Source organism: Phocoena phocoena, chromosome 11 (assembly GCF_963924675.1).
Source record: "Phocoena phocoena chromosome 11, mPhoPho1.1, whole genome shotgun sequence".
In the NCBI taxonomy this organism is placed as follows: domain Eukaryota; kingdom Metazoa; phylum Chordata; class Mammalia; order Artiodactyla; family Phocoenidae; genus Phocoena; species Phocoena phocoena.
This window is the reverse complement of record NC_089229.1, coordinates 85,379,118-85,405,870: the sequence shown is the minus strand read 5'-3', so window position 1 is coordinate 85,405,870 and position 26,753 is coordinate 85,379,118. Positions and strand designations below refer to the sequence as shown.

The window sequence follows — 26,753 nt, the reverse complement described above, 5'->3', positions numbered from 1 at the left end:
TCCCAGACCGGGGCATGAACCTGCATCCCCTGCATCAGCAGGCGGACTCTCAACCACTGCGCCACCAGGGAAGCCCTGGAGAAAATCTTGATAATTCTGGTAACATTTTTTTTGTTCCTGAATACGATCTTGCTTAATGTCATTTCCACTTCTAGGCTTTTCAGTTAGGTGCACCAATAAATCCTCCCTCCTTTTTGTTTTGTTTTAGATAATTTGAAGGACTACTAACCAATAGATCAGCTCCATAAACTAGCTTGGTTGCATTTAGATAAATCAGATTAGCACTTATGTCTTAGTGGCTCTTCTGTAGAATACCTTGAGCCCAGGTCATTTCCAATGTTAAAATTATATGAGACAAAATTAACTTTACGGATAAACGATCTATGTCAGTCCCAAACAGTCCGTGAGTGTTGTATTTTGGATACTGATCTATGGAATATCTGAATCCATGTATTAACAGTTAGGTGTTACCAGTCATCTCCTCTATTCCTAGGGAATCTTAGCAGTTCCATTTTTCATGTTTCCCCAAAGAACAAAAAGACAACCGAAGTGCTCCAACTGAACATGTGAAGACTCAGGGTTTTTTTTCTAAGGTTATTTTACAGCACCTTATTTTGCGATTTATCATTCATGTCTGTCTCCTTGATTAGATGAAAAGTTATTTGCTAATAGCTGTTTTGCCTTATGGTTTTCCCAATAAAGTCTTACAGAATACGTTACTAAATTGGGCTGCTGAGACACATACCCATAATAACATCAATAGGCGTTTATTTCCTCCTAATGCAAAAGCAGCTTGAACGTAGGCAGTCTGTAGCTGTTAGAGCAGCTCCATTAAAACCAAGAGCCCAGACTTCTTCCAGCTCTTGGCTCTTCCAGAACAAGGGTTTTGCTTTTCTGCTCTTGGTCCAGGACGGATGATAAATTTGAGATTATGGTGTTCTTCTTTTGGCATTAAAATATCTGTTCTTCTGGACTTCCCTGGTGGCGCAGTGGTTGAGAGTCCGCCTGCCAATGCAGGGGACATGGGTTCGTACCCCGGTCCCAGAAGAACCCACACGCCACGGAGCGGCTGGGCCCGTGAGCCATGGCCGCTGAGCCTGCGCGTCCGGAGCCTGTGCTCCGCAACGGGAGAGAGGCCACAACAGTGAGAGGCCCGCGTACCGCAAAAAAAAAAAAAAAAAAAAAAAAAAAAAAAAAAAATCTGTTCTTCAGTATAACGGTAAGAATATATGTTCTTTTTTCCCTCCATGTCTTTATTTGGCAATATTACAAGATGGCAAGGCTATGTTGAGGCCCCCTACCTCTTTCCACACAAGGACTCATTCCCTATCCCTGACAAAGTTTAAAAAATTTTAAACTGGTCTATGAAATTCAAGCTTGGAAATCACTGGCTTGTTGTAAATTCAGTATTCACAAATAAATTAGAACAATGAATTACAGACATAAATTAAAATAACCTTTCTCCTTACATCTAGCTAGATGTATGATTATCATCCCAAAAGATCGTCATTTTTTAAAATTGAAGTATAGTTGATTTACAATATTGTTAGTTTCATATATTGGGTTGGCCAAAAATTTCGTTTGGGTTTTCCATAAGATCTTACCGAAAAACCCGAACAAACTTTTTGGCCAACCCAATATATAGCACAGTGATTCAGATATATATTCTTTTTCAGATTCTTTCCCTTATAGGATATTACAAAATACTGAGTATAGTTCTCTGTGCTGTGCAGTAGGTAAGATTGAGTCATTTTGGAAATATGACCTGAGAAACGTATTTAGGACCTCTGGTTTAGTCTGCCTTTCTGTAATACGATAATAATAATATCCTCATAATATGCTGGAGCATTAAATGAGAGAATGATTTTGATATTTTATAAATGCTAAAGATACAGAAATGTAACGATAACTAATATCTACAGCAATCGCAACACACTGTGCTTCAGAGCACAGGTTAAGGAGCTACAATGCTTGGGTTGAACCCCAAATCTGCTACTTAGTAGCTGTGTGACCTCTGTGTGTTTCAGTTTCATCTGTAAAGTGAGGATTCAAATACTTTACAGCAGTGATTCTCAACCAGGGGTGATTTTGCTCCCCAGGATGCATCTTGGGGTTGACACAACTGGGGAGAGGGGTGTGACCAGCATCTAGCGGGTAGATGTTAGGGATGCTGCCAAACATCCCACGATGCACCATGCAGTCCCCACAGTACAGAATATTCCAGCCCCAAATAATACTGCCAAGGTGGAGAAACACTTCCTTGTAGTTAGGATGACTTAGATGAGTTAATATATATGTAAATCACTTAGAACAGTAGGCACTACTCGCTTACTATTAGAACCAAGCATTGCGCTGTTTTACATTTTCTCATTTAATTCATACACCATATTGAAGAGGTACCATTATTACCACTACTTCATAGCTTAAGAAAATTGAGGCTTAGGAGTGGTTAAGTACATAACTTGCCCCAAATTGCAGTTAATCAATGAAACCCAGGTTTACGTGATAACAAAGTCCATGTTTTTAACACTACCTAAAAAACTGACCCTCAGATATTACATGTAAAGTAGAAACTCTTTGCTAAACTAAGTCTGCTGTAAGTCCCCCTCTTAACCCCCCATTATGCTGTCTCCCAGTAGCCTGGATCTGGATAATTCAGTCCAAACTTTCATTTTTCTTCATTATCAAATAGAACCAACTCTAACAAAGTTAATCCCTACTTTAGTAAGCTGTTTTAGAGGTTCTTCCTTTTAGAGAAATAAAATGGACTTCCTTGTAAATGTCATCCATTGGTTCTAGTTCTTTCTTCAATGGTGGTAACCTTAAAATGGTAAGGCCCACAGAATGCACAAGCCCACAGAATACACAACACCAAGAGTGAACTGTAAAGTAGATGACGGGCTTTGGATGATGTCGTGTCAATGCTGGTTCACTGACTGTAACAAACATACCACTCCAGTGAGTGATGTCGGTAACGGGAGACGATGCGTGTATGGAACCAAGTGTTATGGGAAATCTCTGTATCTTCCTCTCAATTTGGCTGTGAAACTAAACCTGCTCCCCCCAAAATAAAGTCCTCAAAAAAAATCGTAACCACATCCTCAGGACAACAACAAAATCGTAGTACACGTCGTGACAAAGAATTGTAGTGCTGTTTGGCAAAAGAAGAAGATGGAATGTAGATGATAGACTTTAGGGAAATTTATGATGTGGGGGGGGAAGAATTATTGAAAAAACAAACAGACTGAAATCTTTCAGAAACCATTAAAGAAGGAATTCCAGAGACAGAAGCACACTACAACAGTTAATTTTATTTGTTCAAGGACTCATCTTGCAAGCATTAAACCAAGCTTGGGCTTTGATTCTGGGAGCCCAGATCACATACTTTGGAAGTTAAGAGCAGACTGTGCTCCATGTACAGGGATGAAAACTAAAGGCTCGTGGTTAATCACACTGTAGTTTTAAGTTTCTACAGCCTAGCAGCCACAAGTCACAGGTCCTTTAGGTCCTTCTGGATGTCCCAGAGGGTGTCTGCACTTTTCTTGAGCTGTGCAATCTCATCATCCTTCAGCTTCTGGATGATAACACTGGTTAACCCCCGAGCATTCAGGATACACGGAAGGCTCAAGAAGACTTCATTCTCAATGCCATACATCCCCTGCCACAACAAGAAAAGCAATGAGATGAGGAAATGAAACCACAGGTAAGAATGATCACAGGTACTGAGTTTGAACAGGAAGAACTGCAGGAAATTTGATAAGCATAGACTCATTCTTTAGTTTTTATCACTTACAGGCCTATATATCCCTAATACTTGTGTTTCTAATTAGACTTTATACATAGAATATACAAATACGCACTATGATAAAACTAGAATTTTATGTACTTTATTGAACTTACTGATACCTCTCTGCTTCAATACACTTTAATAGAATTTGATTATGTCTTCAAATTCAAATCACATTCAAATGTGGTTCTCACTGGGCTTCTTTCCATGAAATTTTAAGTTTCTTAAAATTCTTTAGTTAAGGAGAGAATTTCAGGTAGTAGCCAACCTACAAGGTCCAGGAAAGTAGCTGGATGCCACTCAAAGGCAAGATTCTTGCAACACCCAAGAGTTGCTGGAAAAAAATCATACAATTCCCAAAATACTGTACCGGTTTGTATTAAGTAAATTACTCAGAGGGTCAACTTAACTACATAATTAATTAAATTATTTTAGTATATTAATCAAGTCAGTTTAATATTTTTTTAAATTAACTTCGAAAGTTTTTGTATATACACCAAAGTGTAGGGAATAAACAAACTCCTATATATATGTACTCTAAGACTCAGCGATTATCCAGTTTTTGCCATACTTGCTTTTAATTTTTTTTGCCATAGTATCAAAAAAAAACCCCAAAACAACAAAACCCCCAAAACATCTGACACTGTGTTCTACCCCCCCAACATTTCTATATTTACCTTAGTTTCTTTGAATCTACTGCAGTTCCCCCCTTACGTTTTCACCCCTGCTGCTGACTTGTAGAAAGTGAGTCCACTATCTTAGACAATGTTTTAATACAATTTTAGTTTTGTTTAAAAATAATCAATTTCTACTTAACTGTTCCATAGCTTTTGAATTAAACTCAGTTTGTTAAGGTATCAAATGCTACATACATCAAAGCCAATCTATAGTTTAATATACCAACTTGAAATGAAACTATTAAACGTATTCAGATGATCATCTGAGAATATGCTGAATAAGATTCAGAGTTAATATTTAATTTGCCACATCATACAAGGGAGAAATGTAAAAATACATTCAATGTCTGTATAAATTTTTGCTCTTATTGTCCTAAACTTCTGTTGGAAAGGAGAAAGGCTTTCATAAAACTTTGAGATGAAAAAATAACTGTGGACTGAGACATTATCTCATCCTTCTTAAAATGAATCTACATATAGAATACTCGACTAGAAATCATAATATTTTATAACAGTTTACCTTCACCATTGTTGACACTGGGTGAATCCTGGATAGATTTTTCAACATAGATTCAATAAGATCAGCCACACTTAATCCAATAGCCCAGTTGGTGTATCCTTTTAGCTTGATGACTTCATAGGCACTAAGGAAAAAATTCATAAAAGAGATAATTGACACCAGACTCTTTGGGTTTGACTCCTGCTGTCTCTTAACTGTGTAATCTTGAGTAAAATCTACCTGTCTCAGTGTCTGCTTCTGTAAAATAAGGATAACAATGGTATCTACTTCATAAGTTTGTTAAATGGGTTAATATATATGTAAAATGTTTAAAATTTTAAAACTTCATGGTAGGTGCTATGTAAATGCTTTGACAAATTTAAGTAGTTTATTGTATAAATGACTATAAAGTCACAGAGGTAAAATGTACATTTTCCAACCAATCTTCTTATTCATAAACATCAATATTTCCAAAGATATTAATGAAATCAGGGAACAATGAAAGTAAAAGAACCTTCACATTCAAAGGACAAAATATACTTTGATTTTCAGGTCCATTTGAGGCCACTAACCATTGTCACCTAAAATACCATGACCAACTAACTTAGAGAAAAGTATTGGCAACACCTTGCCCGGCAACTTTCTGAGCACAAATTATACCTTTTGAAACCCACAAAGGCACTTGTACTTGAGAATTAGGTAGGAGGAGGTAACTGGGTATTAAAAAATTGGGATTTAATGCAATCTATCACCGATTAAAAGAACTTGGGCAAGTTACATTACCTGGGTGAGCCCTAGTTTTCTCGTTTATAAAATAAAGGGTTGGACTTCCCTGGTGGCGCAGTGGTTAAGAATCCACTTGCTGGAGCATAGTAGTTGTTGGAAGCGGAAGAAAAAAAAAAAAAAAAAAAAAAAAAAGAATCCACTTGCCAATGCAGGGGACGCAGGTTCAAGCCCTGGTCCGGGAAGATCCCATATGCCGCAGAGCAACTAAGCCCGTGTGCCGCAACTACTGAGCCTGCGCTCTAGAGCCCATGAGCCACAACTACTGAGCCTGCGCTCTACAGCCCACAAACCACAGCTACTGAAGCCCGCGAGCCTAGAGCCCGAGCTCCGCAACCAGAGAAGCCACCACACGGCAACGAAGAGTAGCCCCCGCTCGCCGCAACCAGAAAAAGCCTGAGCACAGCAACAAAGACCCAACACAGCCAAAAATAAAATAAATAAAGTTGAACTAAGCAAAATGATTCCATATTTGAGATATCAGCTAGTCTTATAACAACAATTTTCTGAAAATAGAAGCTAATGTTTCTTGAGTGCTTACCAATGATAAGTATGTGTGATTTAACTCAATTTTTACAATAACTTAAATACCTTATGACTTTACAGAGGAGAAAACTGAGATTCAGCTTAAGGGTTAAATGGCTTCCCAAGACTATACAGTTAGTGTCAGTGCTAGAATTTCAATCTAAGCCCACATTCTTTACTCTGGTCCAAAATGACACCTTATTTTAGGATAAACATGAAGGTCATAGAAAGAGAAGACAGTAACAAAAGGCAGTTTCAAAGAGGGAGAGGAGGACATCCTTGGTTGGGTGTGGAAAGATAAATACAGCACAGCTTAAACACTAGCAGCAATCAATCAGTAAGTTAGTTAACGCAATTATGACACTAATAGTGTCTAGGTTTACTTTTCTAAATAAGCCAACCTTATGTGTCAACAGTAGGTATTTTGAAAGCCTTTCTCACTTGTTAATTCCATGTCCCACTCCTGTTACTTCTACAATAGAATCTCTCTAGAAAAATATTTGCTTTCCCTAGGGGGACCAGCATAGCAAATTTGACCAGTATAAGTTAGTCTTGCCTGTTTCAGAAGATAATAGCTGCATAGTTACTATTATATATTGAGTTTATTTAAAAGATAAGAAAAAATAGAAAGAAAAATATAACAGAAAAAATAATAAAAAGAAAAAAACACCCCCCCCAAAACAAAGAGTAATTTAAAAAAAGAAAAACAGGAAAAAAAGCAAAAACAAACAAACAAAAAACTTTTAAGTTTATCTGAACAGGCAGCCATGGGAAGCGTTCACAATTTTGTCTAACATGATACTAATTGTCTTAAATCAAGCTCCCTCCTATGTACCTTTCAACCACCATCTTGTGCACTTCCTTCCAATTTTCACTATCATCGTCCGTTCCCATTTCTGGATTCAGTTCCTGGAGAGAAACACCTGCCACATTCACCCCACTCCACACAGCCACTGCGGGGGAAAAAAATAAATACACAAACATTTTATCTATCTCTGACCTTATTTTTAAAAAATCTTTTCTTCTCTTAGTTCAGATTTCACCCCTGTTGCAAGTTACCCACTTACTGCTCCAGTCAACTGACTCCAATATACTTCCCTGCAAAGGCTGACATTTGCCCTCAAATCTGACCTTTTAACTTTCAACCGTTTTGGTGCAAACAGAATTGCTGGGTAAAGCTTACAGACATTATGAAATTCTTGCCTTTCCCTAGGTTTGTGAACTCCTAAGGGATTCTAGTTTGGGACTACTCTAAACTTTGGGTTTGAGGAATTAACTTTTTGCCTGCTTATTTTTCAAATATAAGCCCCCTTTATTCCTAGAGTGAAGTAAAAAACAAAAGAATTCTTGGAAAACACCCAAGTATCGTCTAATTTTCTCTTATCATGCTCTAAGTTCAGTCCATTTCTGGAAAGAAACTCCATGTAACCACAATGAATTGCTCTGGTTTTAACCGCACCAAATATTTCCTTCCAAGAATGCCCCCAAAGGCATAGCAGACAAAGGTGTTATCATTGACTATATCTTTTGGAGGCTCTGATGCACCAAAACACCCCGTTACCTATTCTGAACACCTCTTGCCCAGCCAAAAGGCATATAAAGATGGATTAAAATATGCTCTGTACCATGGACAAGTTGAGAATTTACTAGGAGAAACAGTTAGTAAAGGACACTAAAGCAATGGGATATGTTCTTACGGAGCGATGAAGAAAGTGTAATAAAACATAAATAAGGGTCTACTTAATGTAGGGGAAAATCAAATGTCAGAAAGCGCTACAAAAAATATGCGTTTGAACCGGACCTTGAAAAATAAGTATGTGTTCCTTAGGGACCTTTGAAGGAAAACACTTAGATTCAGAAAATAAGAGCAGAGCCCTGGGGTAAAGGCTAGAACCAACTGTGAAGGGCAAAGCTGCCCATGGCCAAACAAGACCATGTTTCAGTCCACAACTTTTGCTAATTCAGGGTAACTGTTGAGAAAACTACAGCATTTTCCTGGTTTTTGTTGAAGACTATGAAATCTACGTAATCATGCCTAAGTGAGCATAGTTTAATTCTCTTTCATTTTATGTACACAGTATAGATCAATAGGGAAATGGGGGGGGGGGGAGATGTTTTGGAAAAAATGACACAGTAATGAGTAAATAAAACATTGGATAGGAATCAGAAGACATGATTCTAGCTACACTTATGCCACTAGCCAGCTAAAGGATCTTCAACATGTAAGGTCACTTCCAGATCTGTGTTTCTAGCAATTGTGATAACTAGCACTGAGTTTTTACTGTACACCAGACATTGTACTACTTTATACAGCATATAAATTCAGGAAAATCGTTGGACATGAGAAACTCTTGACTGAAGTGGTACAATGTGTCAGAAAAAAAAAAAGTCAGCATCATCATATAAGAAAGCACCAATGCAATAATTTTAAGACCAAATTCTTTCAGTACCAAAGTAAACTCTACCAAAATCACAGTACTAACTCTCACTAAATTCAAAGGAAAATTTATACCTTAACCTTTTAGGGAGAAAATAGCCCCTTGCATATTGGGCAAAACTGAATTTAGTAAAACAAAGACTATCATTCTGTTTTGGATTATGACAGTTTTACACCATAAGCCTATTCAATGTATAAAATTCAACGTTTAAGAGGAAATGATGGAATTAGAATATGTTTGACAACCATCATAATTTATTTAGGCAAGAATCCTAAGTGGATACTAAACTTAGCAGGCAAAAAGTTGATGAGGAATCAGATATTTACCTAGTCAGTATCAAAGTAACCTCCCACAATTACTTATTAGTAATGTGAAGTACATGAAAATATAGAAAATATAATGTAAAAACAAACAAAACAGTCAGAATGGCAAGAACACCACATAAGTACACAGTAAATATTGTCCTTTTTTTTTTTTACCACTTGAGTCGCCATGTTCTCCCAAAATCCATCCGTGGCAGCTGCTGGGATGAATGCCAAGTTTTTCAGCCATAAGATAGCGAAATCTAGCAGAATCCAGATTACATCCACTTCCAATCACATGGTGCTTGGGTAATCCACTTAGTTTCCAGGTAACATATGTGAGAATGTCCACTAAAAATTTAAAAAATAATGTATGTAAGTACATCAAAACTGATTTCAACTGCTATGTCAATTAATGGGTTCCCTGGTTTACTCCTCTCACACTGCCCCATCCTCCAAATAAGATGTGCCCAGAAAGATGTAAATACTTGACTTTTCATAATGAGAGATGACGGGAGTTAGAAAGACAGGAAAAAAACTTAAGTTTTATAGTAAGAGATTGTAAAACATGGGAAATGCAATATTGCGGTTTTTATTTACATTATTACTTGAAACAAGAATAATAAAAGAGTCTTGCAGATTAATTTACTATATATGGAAAGAAAAAGAAAAGGGGTTGAGTTAGTTCATCACTTAAGTTTCTTCCAATGCTAACATTCCATGATTATAACAACTGTCATGAGAAACCAAAAGCTATCAGTTACTAAACTACCAAGGCACGCTGCTATAAATTTCCCTGGGAACAAGATACTATTCAGTAAACAGCTGTGATAATACAGGGTATTAACATTTTCTACTATTTATTGAAAGGAATTCTATGACACAGCCTTTATTCTTGTGTGGCACAGAGACTGCAAAGCTAAAACCTGCTGGGCTAGAGGAGATCACAGCACTTACAGGCTAAGCTGTGCATAGTAGGAAAACGTGCACACAAGGAAGGCAAGTCTCCACCTCCACTCTCACATATAGACACCGGCTGAGATATTTTAAGGTCATTTTGGCCTGGATATTATAAACTCTTCCTTGGCAACTTTGACTCAGTAGGAGTGACCCCCTGGAGGGTTAAGACTTTGAAGCTATACCTGGAAAAGCTGTATAACCAGTTAATACTGTCTGCCTTAAGCACAGGATGCGGCACAAGCTCATCTGTGTCTCCTGTTTGTCATTCATGTTCCACATCTATCTGCCACCCTCTATTTATGAGAAGTTTTAGATGCAAGGTTGAACTATTTAGGAAACTCTTAATCCAGGATTACAGAGAATAATACTAAAATAATATCTGGTCTTGCTGGCTCCCAACTCTCAATATCCCATAAATTAGGGAATTCCCTGGCGGTCCAATGGTTAGGACTCTGTGCTTTCATTGCTGAGGGCCGGGGTTCAATCCCTGGTCTGGGACCAAGATCCCATAAGCCACACGGTGCGGCTAAAACAAGCAAACAAACAACAACAAACCCCCCGTAAATTAGAAGGATCTTCTTGGCTCTTATTCACAATCTTTCTCAATGTGAAGTGTCAGAGATAATTAGTAGCTTTACCATTTTATCACTGTACCTGCTGTGCTCACCAGTAAATAGTAAGCTTGATGGCAAATTGTAGGCAAAAGAAGTGTGAAACAGAGAGTGAATTTTGACTGTTTGGGTTGAAAAAATGCAATTCTTTCTAACCAGAAGTTTTCAAGTTACAACATTTGATGTTAAGCATGTATTTGTCCATCAATACAGTCTATTTCCATCTTTAAACCTAGACTAATTAATGGCTTTCTGAAACTCTTCAAATTCAATCAACTCAATTTTCAAGAAGTTTAGAAATAAATAAGAAGACTAGAAAGCATTTTCTGGAAAACAGTAGGTCAAATATGCTAAAATATTTCATCCAAATTGGAGTCACATTCAAATGCTTCATTATGCATCCCAGGATAATCTTGATAGAAAAGTTTAAAAGCTTTTAGACTTTACAACAAAGCCAGATAAAACAAGCAGATGAAATTGCTTTATATAAAACTCTTCTCACATTCTTAAGCATGTGGCCTGGGACGGTGTCATTGGTTTTGCAAACACCACTCTTTTGTGGCCAAAAACAGAAGACACGTGAATTGTTCCTGCCAGCAGACACCAGAACAGACTTTAAGTTAAAAAAAAAAAAAATCCAAAATATTGAATTTAACAGAACTGAACCTTAAGGCATTATAGTAATACCTGGGTTAGAAACCACAATTATGATGCAGTCAGGACTGTACTTGACGATCTGAGGAATGATGAACTTGAAGACATTAACATTCCTCTGCACCAGATTCAGACGACTTTCTCCCTCTTGCTGGCGAACTCCTGCAGTTACCACCACGATCTTGGAATTGGCGGTCACAGAGTAATCTTGAAGGAGAGGAAGAAAAGTACTTTACATACAACTCTTCATCAAAACATGTTGTATAATATGCTCTAGGAATCTATACATAAGCTCCCAGAACGTACGTGAGAATTACATTTTCTGTATAAGGTGTTGAGTTGCAACACCAATGTTCTGTGGCTTCTTCCTCCTTGAGTGATGTGGAAACATTCCAACTGTAACACTGGCTCAGAAAATGGACCCGGGAAGGAAGCATGGCCCTAAATTATGTTTCTGGCTAACAAATGCAAAATGCTATTGGCTTTAGAGAAGATTATACTGTCAGTAATAATACAAAGCATAAACACAGTGAGTCCAAAGTTCAACAGGCAGCCCTCCAACAAAAAAGCAATTTAAAGGTAACTGCAGACTTGTAATGTTAATTCAATCTATGAAGGGAAGGAAGGCACTCCAGTGTTCTTGGCTAGAATTTAATTTCTAATACTCAATATTTTAAAGAAGCTTATTCATTTTTTTTTTTTTTTTTTGCGGTACACGGGCCTCTCTTACTGCTGTGGCCTCTCCAGTTGCGGAGCACAGGCTCCGGACACACAGGCTCAGCGGCCATGGCTCACAGGCCCAGACACTCTGCGGCACGCGGGATCCTACCGGACCGGGGCACGAACCTGTGTCCCCCGCGGACTCCCAACCACTGTGCCACCAGGGAAGCCCAAGAAGCTTGTTCATTTTTAGCAGTGAGTCCCTCTAGAAAATAGTTTATTTTTTCCTCAAGGAAGTGCACCCTTTCCCAAATTATAGACATTTTGATTTGATGTGGTCATTAGACTCAATAGCTATGGATGATTCAAACCATGTCCCTATGTGACTTTTCAGTTACTAATATTTTATCAGCTTCCTCTTCCACAAAATGGAGGTAATAGTATCCATCTCTCATAGGGTTGCTGTGAAGATGAGATATGCAAAGTTTCACATTAGCATACCCAGAATGCTAATACTTCAGTGAATAACAGCTATTATTAGTAGTATTGTTAGGAATTATTTTGGGCCCACATTTCTACATCTGTAGGCACAGCTGTGCTGTGGTGACAGTGTCACAGCATAAATCCATTAATCCAGGACAAAGATGGCTAGAATATGAATTTAGTTAATTTCTTCAAGGCACTCAAATTACCTTGTGCAGTATTTTTTTCAGATCTAAAACATTCCCGTTCTCAGGTATGTGTAAACAAGCATTAGGATCCAATTTCCTAAACTGTTATATGTACCAAATGTGTGGAAGGCAGTGGGAGAGGGACTACAGAGGTAATAACAATTATGTTTGTTTTTGAGGATGAATTGGACCCAGAAGGAAAGGAGAAACTACCAACACTAGATTCACCAGGATGGGAAAACCGATCTTCTATAAAGGAGTGAGGATATCGATTTATTATTTGATCACTTTGGGCATGAAATGAGACTACCTTTGTCTGCCACGATTTTTGGTGTCTGAAGGAATAAGCTCCCATGCTGCAGGTCCATCATTTCTCCTTTGAGTTTATCTTCCAAAACATCCACAAGAGCAAGCTCATCAGTGAGAGACTACAAACACAAAAACAGCTGTTAGGACTGGAAGCCGCTCTAGGATACCTCAGCTGCCGGCACAAGCCAGAGACTGTTGAAATGGCAAAGTAACCAATGTCTAAAAATCTAGACAAGAATTTTACCATGGAGTTAGGTGTGCTCTTTAAAAACAATTTCATGATAAAATGTCTTAAATAGCAAACTATTAATATTTAAGATACCAATTTTTCAGAATTTCACCTTCTGGTACCCAACTGGCATTCAATGAGCATGATGCAAATTGCTTTAAGAATCTGAAGACATGTTTGGATTGGGTTGTTTGTTTTTTTGTTATTGAGCTGCATGAGCTGCTTATAAATTTTGGAGATTAATCCTTTGTCAGTTGCTTCATTTGCAAATATTTTCTCCCGTTCTGAGGGTTGTCTTTTCATCTTGTTTATGGTTTCCTTTGCTGTGCAAAAGCTTTGAAGTTTCATTAGGTCCCATTTGTTTATTTTTGTTTTTAGGGGTAAGACAGGAATAAAGACAGACCTACTAGAGAACGGACTTGAGGATATGGCGAGGGAGAAGGGTAAGCTGTGACAAAGCGAGAGAGAGGCATGGACATATATACACTACCAAACGTAAGGTAGATAGCTAGTGGGAAGCAGCCGCACAGCACAGGGAGATCAGCTCGGTGCTTTGTGACCGCCTGGAGGGGTGGGATAGGGAGGGTGGGAGGGAGGGAGACGCAAGAGGGAGGAGATATGGGAACATATGTATATGTATAACTGATTCACTTTGTTATAAAGCAGAAACTAACACACCATTGTAAAGCAATTATACTCCAATAAAGATGTAAAAAAAAAAAAAAGAATCTGCAGACATGAAACCAGTGTGGCTCAACAGTGGCCTCAGGGTGCACAAGTTTTCATATTCATGGGGGATGGTGGTGAAAAAGAGACAGAGACCTAGAAACAACCTTGGGCAGTGTGTCCATCCCAAAGGTCACCCCCCAGTTTGGAGGGGTTTTTGAGAGGGCAGATTTAGTTTAAAACCATCAAGAGGTTGAGTTCATTTTAGAGCTGGCTTTGAAGCCCTGGGTGAAGCTAGGAATCCTCAGGTGGGCTCTGACCGACTTGAACATCCTGGTGGGGAAAGGAAGGAGTCATGGACACAGGGGTCCAGGGCTAGTGAATTCTCTATGCATGACTAACCCAAACTTGCCCAGTCTCAGAGTTCTCTTATTTTCTATTCCGACTGTCACCTGTGCCATCCAACCTAAGAAAAACCGTAAATCAATAATCATGTCCATTCTTCAGCAAGTCAACCTTTTCTTCTCAGAAGAATGAAGGGGAGAGGGTGTCAATCTAATTGCATCTAAATAACTTTTCAGCTTTTAAAGTTGGCTGTCTTGTGAAAGCTCATAATTTACAAACTCTTTAAAAAGTAGTTATCCTTCCCATTGAAACATGGCCCAAATCCTGGCCTTTACTGGTTTTAGCAAAAAACCGGGCTGTTAGCAAAATAATTAGCTTAATATGATATATCACACTTAACAGTGCAAATACCTCTTTGAAGGATAGTGAGATCAGCTAGGTAAAGGGTAAATAAAGGGTGTTGATGGGAAAAAAGCGTTAAGTAACTGGGGTTCAGGAAGCACTTTGAAGGCTACGATAGAATAATCCAGGGTAGAAATGGAGGGGTCAGTAAGGCTTTGAGCAGCAGAGGGAGAAGCAAAGAGAGGTGAGGCAGCCATTAAGAAAACTTGACCAGGCTAAGCTGCCAACAAAGCAGGTTCCGCTCCCCATAGGAGGCAAGGAATGAACACTGTCCCGTTTCTAGAAGTCCAGTGGCAGCTGGCCTCAAGCAGTGAGCCGCAATAGGCCTGCTTGTGAGGGTTTCCCTGAGACTCAAGCCTCCCTGTGACTGAATGTGTTCTTAGTTCCAAGCAACTGATTCACTTGCAAGCTTCTGAAATGACCCTTTTATGAGCTGGGTGGGGGTTACTCGGTAAATATTTTCTCATTTCCATGTATGTCAAATACTGGCATTAATGTTCACCCATTTTCACTTCAACTCATGTTTCAACACTTTAAAAATGGTTTCGTTCCTCTGCAGCCTCTGACAAGACCACACAAAACCCTCATTTGTGTTTCGGAAGCCCTAAAACCATACAAGAGAACGTAATAACCGTTCCGTCAAGGTCCTGAGCACCAGGAATGCCACTCTTATTTTGGGAGCATCACATGGGTGCTGTGAAAGTCAACAGGGCACAACAATTTGGGGCTTAAGTGGAAAAGGATGTCACAGGATCTCAGATCCTGTGTTTTGTTTCAGTGGGTAGAGAATTGTCTGAGAAGTACATAGTCAGCTGGCAAGGAAGGAAGAGATCCAACACTTTGAGAAAATAATTGCAGCGCTGAATTTAGCTGCATCTGTGGGACTAAATATCCTCCCAGTGGGAGGCAGGCAAATAGAAGATGTGTGACTAAGTACTGACACTTTGGCTTAAAGAAATCTCCTTCTGCATTCACATAGTGTATATCAGCCATACGTATATTCCACTTACGCTGCAAATATATTTTAAAATGTTTGATACATCAAGGGTTAGATTCATCGCAAAAGCAGTACCTTATTAAGGAACGAGATCAGTTAGAAGCCAAGAACATTGCTGCTGGAACCTTGTTTAATATACGACAAAAACTGTCTCTTAATCTAAAACTCCATGTGGACAAGACACAGCCATAATCTACCTCTTGGCCCTCTTAGCTAGTAAATTACTGCTGCCAGTGGCTTAATATTTGATGGCTGCATTTTTATATTCAAGTGTTTAGTTTGCATGACATTTTGTTGGAGGAAAAGGTATAACTTTTTCCAAATAATTAGCTAAATGGACAAACACCGTTTATTCAATAATTTGTTTTTCTTCTGCTCTGGAATTGCCACTTTTCATTAAATACTCTTCGGTCCTGTTTCTGGGCTTTGAGTCTGTTACATTAACCTGTCTATTCTTGTACAGACACCAAATTCTAATTAAGTCTCGCTTTTAGGCCAAGTCTTGCACGGCAAAAACTACTTTGCAGTATGTAATTACATTGCTCCTTCTAAGAGACTCCTTATGCCGGATTTGTACCACAAGAATGTGGCTACAGTTGACTGAATCAAGAACAGACACTCAAACCAAAAACAGCTGCACAGAGGCTAAGGGTGGAATAACTGCATGGAACTTCTGTATGACCTTGACAACATGACGGGATCTTCGCAGCCAAAACACAGAGCTCGTGATTGGTAGGGGTGGCAGAAGAAGCCATGAAAAAGGAAAAGCTATGATCAAAATCTGACCAGCTCTAAGTGCAGTTTCTTCATAATAGCAGGAATATCCATTTATTTAATACATATTTACTACTGAATGTGCCAGGCATTATTCTACTAACGAGGAATACAGTCATGAACAAATCTGGCAGAGTGCCTGCCCTCATGGAATGTACCAGGAAGGAACAGGAGTGAAGCATACAGTTTAAGATGACTCTGATAATGGAAGTGCTATAAACAGGGCAAGGCAGGGTGAAGTTAAAGGGAAGGGAAGGACGCTTACTTGGTATTGGACAGTCAGGGAAGGCCTGCCCACAAAAGCGTGACGTGAATGATGGGAGGGAGTGAACTCTGATGGTCTAGAGCAGTCATTCCAGGGGAAGGGAAATCAAGTACTAAAAGGGTTTAAGCAGCCATGAGCTTGGTGTTTTGAAGAAAGAGGGCAGAAGGTAAGAGATGAAAAGTCAGAGACAGCACCACCACACTGCACCGGAAAGGCGCTCCTGACCCTCTGAATGGCGCCCCCCGGAGGTGTGCACCCCGCCTTGCTCTGAGAGACAGGCAGGGAAAGATCCTTGACGCCTCATTGCATATTATGTATGCCTGTAGTTGACGTGCACTGTTTACACTATCAGAAAGTTCTAAGTAGGGAAGCTATTTTTATAAAAGCTCACGATGGTTTCCATGTTGGCAATGAGGCTGGGGAGAGTGTGGAAGAGAAGCAGAGAACACCGGTGTCGTTGTAATGGTGGACGTCGTACTCGGGAGCCTCAGCTGCCTCCACGGGCCCGGTTAAGGCGTGGGCCTGCTCAACCTCTGTCCCTGGTGCCCCAGCTTTGTTCACTTTCTGGGCCAAAGCAGTGTGTGTCCTCTGCAAAGCACACTGGTGATGGACTCAGAGACTGGATCCAGCACTTAGGATCTCTGAGATCTTAATCAAGGGGCTTAATCTTTCTGAGTTTGTCCTTTTCCAACAGTAATATAGAGATGACAATATCCCCTAGAACTTTTCTAGAGGAATAAGGTAACATGCAGACACCTGACACAATGGCACTGTTAGTTCCCTTTCTTATTGAACCAGTGGGGTTTATAATCCTTACCAAAGAGTAATAACAACTTTGACTCTAATTCTTCCCCATTAAAAGAAGATTTAAACACTTCTGAGTAATAAAATGGTCTTTCAATAAGGCAGTCCTTCCTTCACAGCAGCTCAATGGGAAGATTCCTACTGGTGTTAGGGGCCCAGTCTGTTCTCTCGATCACTAGAATTGGGCCAAAGTATTATATAACTGCAGAGAGGAGAGTCTCAACTAAATTATTTACCCAAGAGGATTTTAGATTTACACTTAAAACAATCAGCGAGGTACTCCTTATAGAATCATGACAGCTCAGATATAGTTTCCTGAAAATCCAAATTCTCAGATTAGCAGGAGGAATGAAAAATCTTTAGCTAGTGTTTTAGTAATACATTTATGTCTGGGGGGATGGGAGAGATAAAGTAGGAGCTTGGGATTAACATATACACACTACTATATATAAAATAGATAAACAAGGACCTACTGTATTATACAGGGCACGATACTCAATATTTTGTAATAACCTATAATGGAAAAGAATCTGAAAAAGATATATCTGAATAATCACTTTGCTGTACACTTGAAACTAAAACACAACACTGTAAATCAACTATACTTCAATTAAAAGAAAAATACACGTCTTTAATTGCCCCAATACTAGCATAGAATGAAAAGAAACTGCGGAGTCACTATGGTTAAGCGTTCAGAGTCCTGGGCTCAAAATACAGCTCTACCATTACCAGCTGTGTGACAATAGGCAGGCCACTTAATCTAATGAAGCCACAGCTACCTCATCTGGAAACAGGATATGAACAGTTCCCATTTCTTGAGATTGTTGTTTAAAATGAAGCATTTTAGTCAAAGCACTTCAAACATGGTACGTATTTTAAAAGAAAGGTAAGCTGGAATACTTTTCATTTTTACTGGTATGAAGGATGAACACTAAATTGTGATTATTTAAATTCCCTGCAATTTGGGAAGCAGCTCTCCTAAATGAGGGGAACCTGGCCAATGAAAACTAGCAAGAAAAAAATGCCAAAGAATAAAACTTTCATTGGTGTGCACTACATATTTTAGTTGATTTCTTTGATGACTTTTTCCTCAGTGAAGATTCAGAATCTGTTGCTTTAGAAGTTAAATTTTGTAAATAGAAATATGCTCGGCTAGGAGTTATTCAAGCAGCCTTCACATACAATACAAATGGACAGTGTGCTCTACTGAAGGCCAGGCAGCATTTAGGGGAGGGGTTCCCCTAAAAAACATTTAAGACAGCCTTCAGAAAGAACAAGGATCAATTCAACGAGGTAAGTAAGAATACAGGAAGCAAACTAAAAGTCTATGGAGGTATCTGGGGAAAATATAATCTGGAGGAGTAGAGGGTGCTAGTAGCATGTTGTCAGTGTTAAATCTGATGTTGATAATTGAACTACGTGAGAATGTCCTATCTTGAGGAAATGTACTCTGACAGACAGAAGGAAAGGAAGGGCACATTTGCATTTATTCTCTAATGGTTCAGAAAAAAGTCCATACATGTGTGCACACGTGCGTGCACCCACACCTACACACACACACACAAATATGTTAAGAATTGGTAAACATGGGTGAAGTGAATATGGAAGTTTTATTTTTTTTATAGTCTTGCAAATTTTTCTGTAAATCTGAAATCATTTCAAAATAAAATGACTGGGTGGGGGTCTGAGGGGAATAATAGGATATTTCCATGACCTCAAAAAGCGACTGTGCAGATTATTTATTAACTATAGAGGGTTAACGGACCTTTGCAGTGGAGAAGTCTGACAGTTACCACTTCAAACAGAGGACTCTTGGGCACCACCAGTCATGAGACAAAATTGTGATGCATTGTGAAGGATGTGCCACCACCCCACCTCCCAAACCTAACCTGAACCCAATTACAAGGAAACATCAGATCACCATAAATTGAGGGGCATCCTACAGAACCGATGGGGACTCTACAAACGTATCAATGACATGACAGACAAAGAATGGCTCAGTTCCAAATTAAAGAAGAAGAAAGAGACATGACAAGTATATAAAAATATGATCTTGGATTAGGGGAGAAAAGGCAGGATTCTGATAGTTGGAGAACATTTAATCTGGGTACTATATATTAGATAATAGCATTTTATCAGTATTAAATTTCCTGAGCACAGTAACTCTACTGTGTCAGATAGGAAGAATGTCATTCTCTCAGGAAATACATGCTAATGTGTTTAAAGGTGAAGTATCACGATGCCTACAACTTATCTTTTGAAGATACAATCAAATTCTCAGATACCTAAAGAGACTGTATACACATGCTGAAATTATCTATCACATATGGTGTTGTTTTGTTTTGTTTTTAAATTAATTTTTATTGGAGTATAGTTGCTTTACAATGTTGTGTCAGTTTCTGCTGTACAGCAAAGTGAATCAGCTATATGTATATATATATACCCTCCTTTTTGGATTTTCTTCCCATTTAGGTCACCACAGAGCACTGAGTAGAGTTCCCTGTGCTATACAGTAGGTTCTCATTAGTATGTATGGTGTTCTTGAAAGTACGTACCTTTCCCAGAATGCTAATGGCACATGCCATACCAACTTGTCCAACACCCACTACAGTGATCTTATTGTTTGGGACCGTTGCCTCTTCTTCTGCAACTGGTGCGATCAGTTTTTCCTTAAGAGTTGCCATTGTGCCCTGAAAGAAAATAATCAAAATATTACACGTGTCCACATGAGAAACCTGTGTGGGAATTTGTAATGTTACTGTTGCAAGTTTGAACTAAAATACATTTTCAAAGGAGCATAATGGTATTCTAGAGCACAGAATATATTTTTAAAAAACAATGTGATCAACCATATTAACAAATTGAAGGAGAAAAAACATGTGATCATCTCAATAGATGAAGAAAAAGGTTTCAACAAAATTCAACACCCATTTATGATAAAAAACCCTCAAGAAACTAGGCACAGAGAGAACTGACCTCAACATAATAAAGGCCATATAAGACAAACCCACAGCCAACATCATTCTCAATGGTAAAAAACTGAAACCATAAAAAAAAAAAAAAAAAAAAACTGAAACCATTTCCTCTAAGATCAGGAACAAGACAAGGTTGTCCACTCTCACCACTATTATTCAACATAGTTTTGGAAGATTTAGCCATAGCAATCAGAGAAGAAAACAAAATAAAAGGAATCCAAATCGGAAAAGAAGAAATAAAGCTGTCACTGTTTGCAGATGACATGATACTCTATAGAGAGAATCCTAAAGATGCTACAAGAAAACTACTAGAGCTAATCAATGAATTTAGGAAAGTAGCAAGATACAAAATTAATGCACAGAAATTTCTTGCATACCTATACACTGATGATGAAAAAACTGAAAGAGAAATTAAGGGAACACTCCCATTTACCATTGCAACAAAAAGAATAAAATACCTAGGAATAAACCTACCTAGGGAGACAAAAGACCTGTATGCAGAAAACTGTAAGACACTGATGAAAGAAATTAAAGATGATACAAACAGATGGAGAGACATACCATGTTCTTGGATTGGAAGAATCAACATTGTGAAAATGACTATACTACCCAAAGCAATCTACAGATTCAATGGAGCCCCTATCAAACTACCGATGGCATTTTTCACAGAACTAGAACAAAAAAATTCACAATCTGTATGGAAACACAAAAGACCCCAAATAGCCAAAGCGATCTCGAGAAAGAAAAACGGAGCTGGAGGAATCAGGCTCCCGGACTTCAGACTATACTACAAAGCTACAGTAAGGTACTGGAACAAAAACAGAAATATGGATCAATGGAACAGGATACAAAACCCAGAGATAAACCCACACACATATGGTCACCTTATCTTTGATAAAGGAGGCAAGAATAAACAATGGAAAAGAGACAGCCTCTTCAATAAGTGGTGCTGGGAAAACTGGACAGCCACACGTAAAAGAATGAAATTAGAACACTCTGTAACAACATACACAAAAATAAACTCAAAATGGGATTAAAGACATAAATGTAAGGCCAGACACTATAAAACTCTTAGAGGAAAACATAGGCAGAACACTCTATGACATAAATCACAGCAAGATCCTTTTTGACCCACCTCCTAGAGAAATGGAAATAAAAACAAAAATAAACAAATGGCACCTAATGAAACTTAAAAGCTTTTGTACAGCAAAGGAAACCATAAACAAGACGAAAAGACAACCCTCATAATGGGAGAAAATATTTGCAAATGAAGCAACTGACAAAGGATTAATCTCCAAAATTTACAAGCAGGTCAATATAAAAAAAAACCCAAACAACCCAATCGAAAAATGGGCAGAAGACCTAAATAGACATTTCTCCAAAGAAGATATACAGATTGCCAACAAACACATGAAAGGATGCTCAACATCATTAATCATTAGAGAAATGCAAATCAAAACTACAATGAGGTATCACCTCACACCAGGCAGAATAGCCATCATCAAAAAATCTACAAACAATAAATGCTGGAGAGGGTGTGGAGAAAAGGGAACCCTCTTGCACTGTTGGTGGGAATGTAATTTGATACAGCCACTATGGGGAACAGTACGGAGGTTCCTTAAAAAACTAAAAATAGCATACAACCCAGCAATCCCACTACTGGGCATATACCCTGAGAAAACCATAATTCAAAAAGAGTTATGTACCACAATGTTCATTGCAGCTCTATTTACAATAGCCAGGACATGGAAGCAACCTAAGTGTCCATCGACAGATGAATGGATAAAGAAGATGTGGCACATATATACAACGGAATATTACTTAGCCATAAAAAGAAACAAAATTGAGTTATTTGTAGTGAGATGGATGGACCTAGAGTCTGTCATACAGAGTGAAGTTAAGTCAGAAAGAGAAAAACAAATACCGTATGATAACATATATATATGGAAATCTAAAACAAAACAAAACAGATTCTGAAGAACCTAGCGGCAGGACAGGAATAAAGACATAGATGTAGAGAATGGACTTGAGGACACAGGGAGGGGGAAGGGTAAGCTGGGACGATATGAAACACTGGCATGGACATATATACACTACCAAATGTAAAATAGATAGCTAGTGGGAAGCAGCCGCATAGCACAGGGAGATCAGCTCCGGTGCTTTGTGAGGACCTAAAGGGGTGGGATAGGAAGGGTGGGAGATGCAAGAGAGAGGCGATATGGGGATATATGTATACATATACTGATTCACTTTGTTATACAGCAGAAACTAACACAATGTTGTAAAGCAATTATACTCCAATAAAGATGTTTAAAAAAAAAAAACCATGTTAACCCATTAACAAAAAACAAGACAAAAACCTCCTTGAAGCCCGTTAGAATTTGGGTCCGTCTCTTCAGCCTGTGCTTGCTTTTCTAATAGTATTTAACAAAGTTGCAACAATTTTGTCTTGTGGCCATTCATTTACTGGCTAAACAACATGAATAATATTTAGATTTAGATTAGTGGATTTGTTTCTATGACCCCTATAAAGTATTTATTTGTAACTATTTAAGTTAGAGCCCAGTATTAACCCATATTTAAGCTTGGGCTAAAAGAATGGCCAGTTATGAATATAATTTCTACTACCAGTGGTTATTATCACTCTTAGAAGATAGGGACCAACTGGTCCTTCTATTTTCTTCTTCTATTGAAGTTTCACTTAAAATTTGTCACAGTGTACTGGACATACTATGTGTGCTTAAATACAGTGACAATGGTGATGAATAATGTTTATGCAAAATCTGCAGAAAATATCACTCTGAATTCCTTTTAGTGCACCTTGGAAGCTTACTGGAAGGTGGGTACTCATTAAATTTTTTTTTCAGGGGGTCACATTAGGAGAATATCAGCCTTTGAGTGAGTTTCTTTCCAGCCATTAAGAAAAAGCCAAAAAGGAAAAGTTAAAAAAATGGAAACTGTTAGAAAACATTTATACAGTAACACCAATTTCATCTGTGCCATCAGCTCAGTGTTCTGGATAACTAAAACAAAAGGCAAAATTTATTGTATCAACCCGCTTTCTTAAACAAAGAGGGTACAGATCATAAAAAAGCCCTTCCTTCAGAATTAAGTATCATTTATAATTGTAACCCATTATATAGTATTTGTGTTTGCCTTTTACTTTTAATGCTAAACTGTTAACTTAGAGGACAATGTCCCTGTTTCAAACTGTACCCCTGCTTCCCTCTCGTTTTTTGTTTCTCATCTGCAAAGGACGAAGTAACAAAACCTAGTTTAGTAATTGTATATGTTAAGTAAGAGTTGGTAAGGCTCCAAGTTGGAATAAAGTACTTGATTTGGAGATAACTTTAACAACTGTTTCATTCTATAGCTATTTTTTTCCCAAAAAACTATTTTCCCCCAAACATGAGGGACTAAACTCAGATTATTTTGCCTTTACAAAGCCTATTTGCAGTTTTCTCCTCCGTGCTAGAGAAAAAAGAAATATACAATGGTGTACAACTGTCTCCACAAATAGATGACCTTAACAATGAAATTCACATGTCCTGCATATTGCGCAGAAGCAGAAGGATGCCGCCTCTCTTGGTGAACAGATACGCACAGATTTTCTTTATTATGTTATTTTCACTAGCTGGTTTGTTTAAGATCCTTTAGGTATACAGAGGATCCAGTAAAGCAGTGGAAAACAAAAATCCAGAAAGACTGCTATAGAAATACAGATTAGTTGTCCAGATAGATCTTTTAAACTATTTGGGGAATTTCAGAAATGACAGTGTAGAAGCTTGAGGAAGTACAGATTTTCTCTCAGATCTTTCTAGAGAAAAAGCAATTTAATTTTGTTTTTTCTCCTCTTAACAGGGGTTCTAACAGGAGTTGTAAGAAATTAGAAGAAAATATTTTATGTTATACACAGGAGTGCCTCAAGACCAGAGTGGTGGCTTGTAAGGGAAAAGAATGCTAAACAGGGTAAAAATTACCTCTGATGTTTGGTCCTTTACATCCCCACCCTCCTGTCCCTTCTGTGGATATAAATCATTAGAAATGAACCCGGGCTTTTAAGTTCAGCAACAAAGCTCTACTTTGCAAACTAACCATTTTTTTTTTAAACAGGCTCAGCGGCCATGGCTCACGGGCCCAGCCGCTCCACGGCATGTGGGATCCTCCGGGACCGGGGCACGAACCCGTGTCCCCTGCATCGGCAGGCGGACTCTCAACCACTGCGCCACCAGGGAAACCCCCGGACTAACCTTTTAAAGAGCCCAGTTTTGCCGTGCGATACCTTCACTAGTAAGCGCCGGCTCTTCCCCTCCTCCTCCTACCGCCGCAGGCCCCAGCTGCAAAGGCTGTGCAGGCCACCCACGGGCCACCTCTTCCTCTTGTCGCCCGCAGAGGAGAGCGCAGGTCACAAGGGGAGGCAGCAACTACGGATCTCCCCGGACAAGGTCTCTAGGGCGAAAAAGTCTAGGCCTTCCTCACGCTCAACACCCAAAGCTGGCAAATAAAGCACCCGAAGCACCAAGAAAAGAAGCCAGAAACGAGCCGGCCCATCGCTCCGGCAAGGGCTGCGTGTGCCGCAGCCTGGGAGAGGCTGGAGGGCAGGGCCAAGATCGTCCTTCACCCTCAACCCCGAAAAGCCGGGCATTTCTCCATTCCCGTGGTAATGGACGCCAATCCCCAGGCTCACGATCCGCCAGCCTCACAGGTCACCTGGCCCCTTCTCCCTCCTCCAGCTCCTCAAGCACGTGTCCGGGCTCCCGCCAGCAGGCACCGCGGGTGATGCGGCCGCCATGAACCCATCAAGGACACGCAGGGTCCGGGATTACCTGCAAATGCAACAAGTCTGTCCCCCGGGGGAGCAGGGGCTGGCGACGAGCACTGAAGCGTGGCGGACAAAGCCCGGGGGCTCGGTCGCAGCCCCTCCGCCCCGTCCTGCTCCCCAGCCCAGGGCACGGCCCCCGCCCCAACCCGAGTCCGGATGCTCAGGGCTACAGGCCCGGGAGCGCAGATGTCCTTCCTGGTCCTTCCCCCAGTCTTGCTACACAAGGATTCCCTTCCACGTCCCACCCAGTCTGCTCGAGAGCCAGGATTCAGGGTCCCGAGCAGAAACCTACCAGGGGAGAGAAAGTTCTCGAGACGGCGGTAAGGGTCGCACGGAGAAGACAAAGTCAGCAGCGTGCGTCTCCTTCAGCGCAGGATCCGCAAGGAGGGAGGAGGAGGCGGGGCCCGCCCCTCGGCCGCCTCTGAGCTTCCTCTATTGTGATTGGAAATCCGAGCCCCGCCCACCCCTCCCCTCGGCTCGCTCAGTGCCCTTCAAGGACAAGGACTCAAATGTGCCCACGCCCTCCCGCGGCCCAGTTGGGAGGGTCACCTTATGGCGGCTAAGGCGGGCTCCCTCTCAGCCAGTCTCATGGCGGCTTACAGACTTTTCCACACAGAGGCTGCCTTATTTCTAAACCCTGACCACCTTTGACCCTTTCGGACTCTCACGCTCTTGTTTGGATAAGTTTAGTCCCAATAGAAGTAAATTTCTGTTTTGCGTTCCACATCCACTTCAGGGGACCACTGTTCTGAGCTGAGATGCTGGTGGTGTGTGTTCGTTCCCCTGGAATAAAACTGCTGCTTCTGGATGTTTTCTAAAAATAAAATTAGGTTTTCATTTCTCGTCATCTTCGATATAAAGTTTATTTGATGCAAGGGTTTTTCCCACCTTAACTCAGCAAATATGCAACAACTACCTACTAGTTGCCTGCGAAACCAGTGAGGCCTAAGGGCCTGCCTTCTGAAGTTCTCTACCCATCTGTATCGTCTCAGGGGCAGATAATGGGGCCACCAGTAAAATGCAGTTTCTCTTTCAGTCCCTGAGCGACTCTGAAGCTGCATGTTGCCATTCGTCTCTGTGTCTCCAGTACCCAGCCCAGTGCCTCAATACGGTGTCGGTGAATGAGTGAATGAATAAACGAATGATGAATGAATGACTAAGCGGGTGAAGGTATCTTAAAGATTCGGCTTCAGTTGTGTGTGTCTTTATTAAAATGCTTTTATTTTATTAAAACGCCCTGTATTTGAAAGGGCTTTTTTCGCTAGTGTATTTATTTTTGGTAAATGGCCATCAATCCTATGCCTTAATTTCATCTCAGTGTCAAGCATGGAAGGTACACAAATGTATATATCACGATGCCTATTGAGATGCTCCCGGTCCCTAGGAGATAGACAAGCAGGCAAACTCTTTCAATTACAATACGATGTGATGTGGTAACAGAGATTTGGCTAAAATACAATAAAAATTCAAAGAGAACAGCCACTGGACTTCCCTGGTGGTGCAATGGTTAAGAATCCGCCTGCCAATGCAGGGGATATGATTTGATCCCTGAAGCCCGCACGCCTACAGCCTGTACTCTGCAACAAGAGAAGCCACTG

At 39.8% G+C, this 26,753-nt stretch overlaps 1 protein-coding gene across 2 annotated transcripts; it reads right to left on the bottom strand.

Annotated features, from left to right (window-relative positions):
• Nucleotides 1-3,291: 3,291 nt before the first annotated feature.
• Nucleotides 3,292-25,585, bottom strand: LDHB (lactate dehydrogenase B). Of its 2 annotated transcripts, XM_065886802.1 has the most exons (8): nt 25,448-25,585; nt 19,914-20,048; nt 12,878-12,995; nt 11,270-11,443; nt 9,189-9,362; nt 7,107-7,224; nt 4,985-5,108; nt 3,292-3,658 (listed from the first exon to the last, which is right to left on the bottom strand). In XM_065886802.1, the coding sequence occupies exons 2-8, from the start codon at nt 20,040-20,042 to the stop codon at nt 3,491-3,493; spliced, it is 1,005 nt and encodes a 334-aa protein (XP_065742874.1). In that variant the 5' UTR covers nt 20,043-20,048; nt 25,448-25,585; the 3' UTR covers nt 3,292-3,490. The 2 variants fall into 2 exon arrangements, with proteins under 2 accessions (XP_065742874.1, XP_065742875.1); XM_065886803.1 differs by lacking the exons at nt 11,270-11,443; nt 25,448-25,585 and having other exon boundaries at nt 3,491-3,658; nt 19,914-20,042.
• Nucleotides 25,586-26,753: the final 1,168 nt, after the last annotated feature.